The sequence below is a fragment of the Diceros bicornis genome, chromosome 28 (assembly GCF_020826845.1).
Source record: "Diceros bicornis minor isolate mBicDic1 chromosome 28, mDicBic1.mat.cur, whole genome shotgun sequence".
NCBI classification, from domain to species: Eukaryota; Metazoa; Chordata; class Mammalia; order Perissodactyla; family Rhinocerotidae; genus Diceros; species Diceros bicornis.
Window position 1 is genome coordinate 14,195,857 of NC_080767.1, and position 4,408 is coordinate 14,200,264.

The 4,408-nt window shown below is 49.5% G+C and overlaps 1 protein-coding gene across 1 annotated transcript; it reads left to right on the plus strand.

Moving 5' to 3' along the window:
* Positions 1-3,105: 3,105 nt before the first annotated feature.
* On the plus strand, positions 3,106-4,062 carry LOC131393181 (olfactory receptor 13C7-like). The gene has a single exon (XM_058523689.1). The coding sequence runs from the start codon at positions 3,106-3,108 to the stop codon at positions 4,060-4,062; it is 957 nt and encodes a 318-aa protein (XP_058379672.1).
* Positions 4,063-4,408: the final 346 nt, after the last annotated feature.

Consider the following 4,408-nt stretch of genomic DNA (forward strand, 5'->3'; position numbering starts at 1 on the left):
AGACAGATTTGTGGCATTCTCAGTCAGCCCTCAGTCTCCAGAGAGTCTCACTCTGCCGGGCGTCCTCTGAAGACAAAGATCTATTTCTGGTCATCACGTCCCCCACCCACCCCTGCTCTTTGGTACTTGGCACAAGGCCTGGCACACATGACATGTTTGTAGCATAGAGATTGTTCAGAGTGGTGGCAGAAAGAGAGCAAGCAAATGCTGGGTCACCGAGTGGAGGGAGGAGATGCCTGGGTGGCCGGGAAGCTGTCTGCCCAAAGTTCCCAGGAATATTTGTATCACTGAGGCGCAGCTTCCTTCCCTTCTAGGCTCTTTGCGGGTCAATGACAGAGCCACTTTGGACCAACTGTTGTGATCAAAGCCCAGAAGAACTCTGATTACCTGGCTAGAGAATGTTCTAAGATGAGACTTCCTTGTAGTGAAAGGGGAGCTTTGGGTAGACCTCACAAGATTGCCTAAGTGGGTCTTTGGGGTGGAGTCTAAACTCTGAACCTCTCATCAAACTTTAAATTACTTCTGGGATAGGGCCTGGCCCCAAAGCAACCCAACCCTAAACTCCTGAAAGAGTCATCATGGGACCCTCTGGAGAGCAGTGCAGAGCACAGAGAAGAGGGTTCTGGGCCCAGTAGCTGGGCATGGCTTGCCAGCCCACCCTGGAGTGCATCCTCCTCCGGGACAGGCTCCTGACTGAGCCTCAGCCTTGTGATTCAGCCTTTGTCTCCTCATCTCACTGAGCCCCGAGGCCAGGCAAGAGCACTGTGAGCAGCTATAGCTTCTGTGAGCTGTGAGCTGTGGCTGCACTTTGGACCCCTCTACACCCAGGGTCAGTTAGAGATATCAGGAAGTCAGACAACAGTTAGAGAGCATTTGCCCAGGTTAAGAGTGTGTACTCACATGTTGCAGGAGCAGCTCTAAGAGGTGTGGTCTTTATGGCCTGCTTGTTACGGCTTGGTAGCGCCTAGATTGGCAGGTGACACCAGAGACGATCATTTCTTCCGGCCCCTATAAACTAGCAGCCTCACCACTCCACTGGCCTGCCTTCCTGCAAAGAAGAGACCCAGCCTAGAAGGGCCCCCACACTGGGTAAGTGCAGGGTGACCTCTATGGCCAGCTCTTCACCAGTTGGGAGGGAAGGAAAGAGGCTGATACAAAGAGGGCTGTGCAGGGATGGAGGCTTGGGGGAGAGTGGTCTGGGGGACAAGGCAACAATTTCCAAAGCTCTGAAGGCTGCTGCTGTGGCAAGGGAGCATGTCTGTTTTGCATGAGCCCCAGAGGCAGACTTAGGACCAGTGGAGAAAGGGAAAATTTAGAAAAGGGCAGAGACCAGGTCCCTGAAGAACTCTAACAGCTCAGGCCTCCTGATAACAGTACTGGAGTCTGTTAGCCCCATGTTATTGAAAATGTTCAAGCAGATGCAGAGACATTACTGCCTGAAGAGAAGATCCTGTAACAGGTCGGTTAGAGGAGGGGACCGGATTGGTTTATGTCTGAAGATTCTGCCAAACCTCAAATTCTGCACTCTCTGATACTAAAGGAGGCTTTCTCTAAAAATTATTCCCCATCCCTTAATTCCTGGTGTCCCAAGATAACCTCTTTTGGACATTGTATCATTACCAATCGGAAAAAAGCACCCCTTCCTCAGGCCCATGTGCCATTCACAAACTGAGCTCTTTTTTGCCCAGTTTCTCCACCTTTAAACTGAGAGGTCAGTGGTTCTCAAGACTGGTGTGCATCAGAAGTACCTGGGGAGCATTTATTTAAAAAACAAAACAAAACAAAAAACTGATCTCCAAGACCATCTACAAAAGTAGGACCCAGAAATTTGCCTTTTTTTTTTTTTTTCCACTGAGGAAGGTTAGCCCTGAGCTGACATTTGTGCCAACCTTCCTCTATTTTGTATGTGGGATGCCGCCACAACATAGCTAATGAGCGGTGTAGGTTGGCGCCTGGGATCCAAACCCAGAAACATGGGCCACCAAAGTGAAGTGTGCCGAACTTAACCACTACACCATGCTGCCCCAGAAATCTGCTTTTTAAACCAGCACTCGGGTAGCTGTCAGACAGCAAGCTCCATGCTGTTCTGGGCACCCTGCGGCAGGGCCTGATGACATCTGGTGGTCCTAGTCTCTTTGGCAGTAAAAGTGTGCTGATCTACTGTGTGCCTTTGGATGTTGTGGGAGGCTGAGTGGGTTTACATGTGATGAAGTCTGCAAAGCACCTAACGGCACTGGATAGAGGGTGACTCAAGGCCCCACTCAGCCCAGGCTGGGGATGTCAATGATGAGTGGGCTCCAACCATCAGGTAAGATTTTACTCCTTGGGCCAAGTCCCAGAGCAGCGGAGGTGCAGACAGGTCAGGAGTGGTTACAGGAGGCGACACACACGGCCTGCTCTGCAGGTGACTTTTCTGGGGACTTTGGGGGGCATTCCATGTTACAGGCCCCAGAAATTCAACTTGGTCAGATTATTCAGAGGAGAGGATCCAGATCTGATGAACTTATTCACACTAAACTCACAAAACATGGGGGTGTAAACCACATACTCTATACGAAATAAAACTGCTAAAGAGAGAACTTGATGTTTTCGAGCCAGCACATTCTTTCCCTATAAGACTGTCCGCGTGGGAAGTCAAATTATAATAGAAACCTGCTGGGCAAGGAAGAACTAGTTCCAGGGGAATGGGCCATGTGACCTCAATGGTCAGGGTCACACAGCTGTGATAGCCTGAGGTCCCTAATTATATGACAGAGACAGAGTTACTCAGAGGCCCCTGCTTCCCTGGAAAGTGCTGAAGACACACAGCATATGGAGACATACGATTTTGCTTTAAGCATATTAATATCATCAATTAGAGAGAAATGTCCCTCATTTTATTAAGTTTCATTAGATTTACAGTGTCTGCTCTTCATCCTTTTGATTGATACGCAGCCTGGCTTTAGCTAACTTGGTTTTATAGTTGATTTCCATAGCGTAAGTTGGTTTGCAATTTTAGGAACATCATGCTGTGATCCCCATATATTGACCCAAGCAAGCCATCAAAAAAAACAAACATGCATTTTCTGCCTTCAGTATTTCAAGGCATGAAAGAGAAAGCTTGAAATGGAAGCACGAAACCAATCTACTGTGACAGAATTTGTCTTGCTGGGCCTCTCTGCCCATCCAAAACTAGAGAAAACGTTCTTTGTGCTCATCCTGCTGATGTACCTGGTGATCCTGCTGGGCAATGGGGTCCTCATCCTGGTGACCATCCTTGACTCTCGCCTACACACACCCATGTACTTCTTCCTGGGGAACCTCTCCTTCCTGGACATCTGCTACACAACCTCCTCAGTCCCTCTGGTCCTGGATGGCTTCCTCACTCCCAGAAAAACCATCTCCTTTTCAGGCTGTGCCGTGCAGATGTTTCTCTCCTTCGCCATGGGAGCCACAGAGTGTGTGCTTCTGGGTATGATGGCGTTTGATCGCTATGTGGCCATCTGCAACCCCCTTAGATACCCTGTGGTCATGAGCAAGGCTGCCTATGTGCCCATGGCTGCCAGCTCCTGGGTGGCTGGTGGAGCCAACTCCTTGGTGCAGATCTCTCTTGCAGTACAATTGCCCCTCTGTGGGGACAATGTCATCAACCACTTCATCTGTGAGATCCTGGCAGTTCTGAAGTTGGCCTGTGCTGACATCTCCATCAATGTGGTCAGCATGGGGGTGGCCAATGTGATTTTCCTGGGGGTCCCAGTTCTGTTCATCTTTGTCTCCTACATCTTTATCCTCACTACCATCCTGAGGATCCCCTCGCCTGAGGGCCAGCGAAAGGCCTTTTCCACCTGCTCTGCCCACCTCACTGTGGTGGTCATCTTCTATGGAACCATCCTATTCATGTATGGGAAGCCCAAATCAAAGGACCCTCTGGGGGCAGACAAACAGGACCTTTCAGACAAGCTCATCTCCCTCTTCTATGGACTTCTGACCCCCATGCTCAACCCCATCATCTATAGTCTGAGGAACAAGGATGTTAAGACTGCTGTGAGGAATCTGGTGGCTCAGAAATGCTTCACCCAGTGATGGTGGGATATGCCGCATGACCCACACACTCTGATTCACTTGAGAATCTCAATGCAAAGTAATGCCAGGTGAGGGGCAAATTGAGTTAGAGCCATGCTACTCACAGAGTGGTCCATGGACCAGCAGTGTCAGTATAATCTAGGAGCTTATTAGCTAGGCAGAATCTTGGGGCCCATTCCAGACCTGCCGAATTGGAATCTGCATTTTAACAAGATCCCTCAGGTGATTCATATGCATGTCAAACTTTGAGAAGTATTGGTTAAGAGTGTGTAGTGGATGCTGTGGTAAGTGTGCTGCCCAAACCCCACCCCACCCCACCTAGGGCTGAAGTTTTGTTACCCCAGCT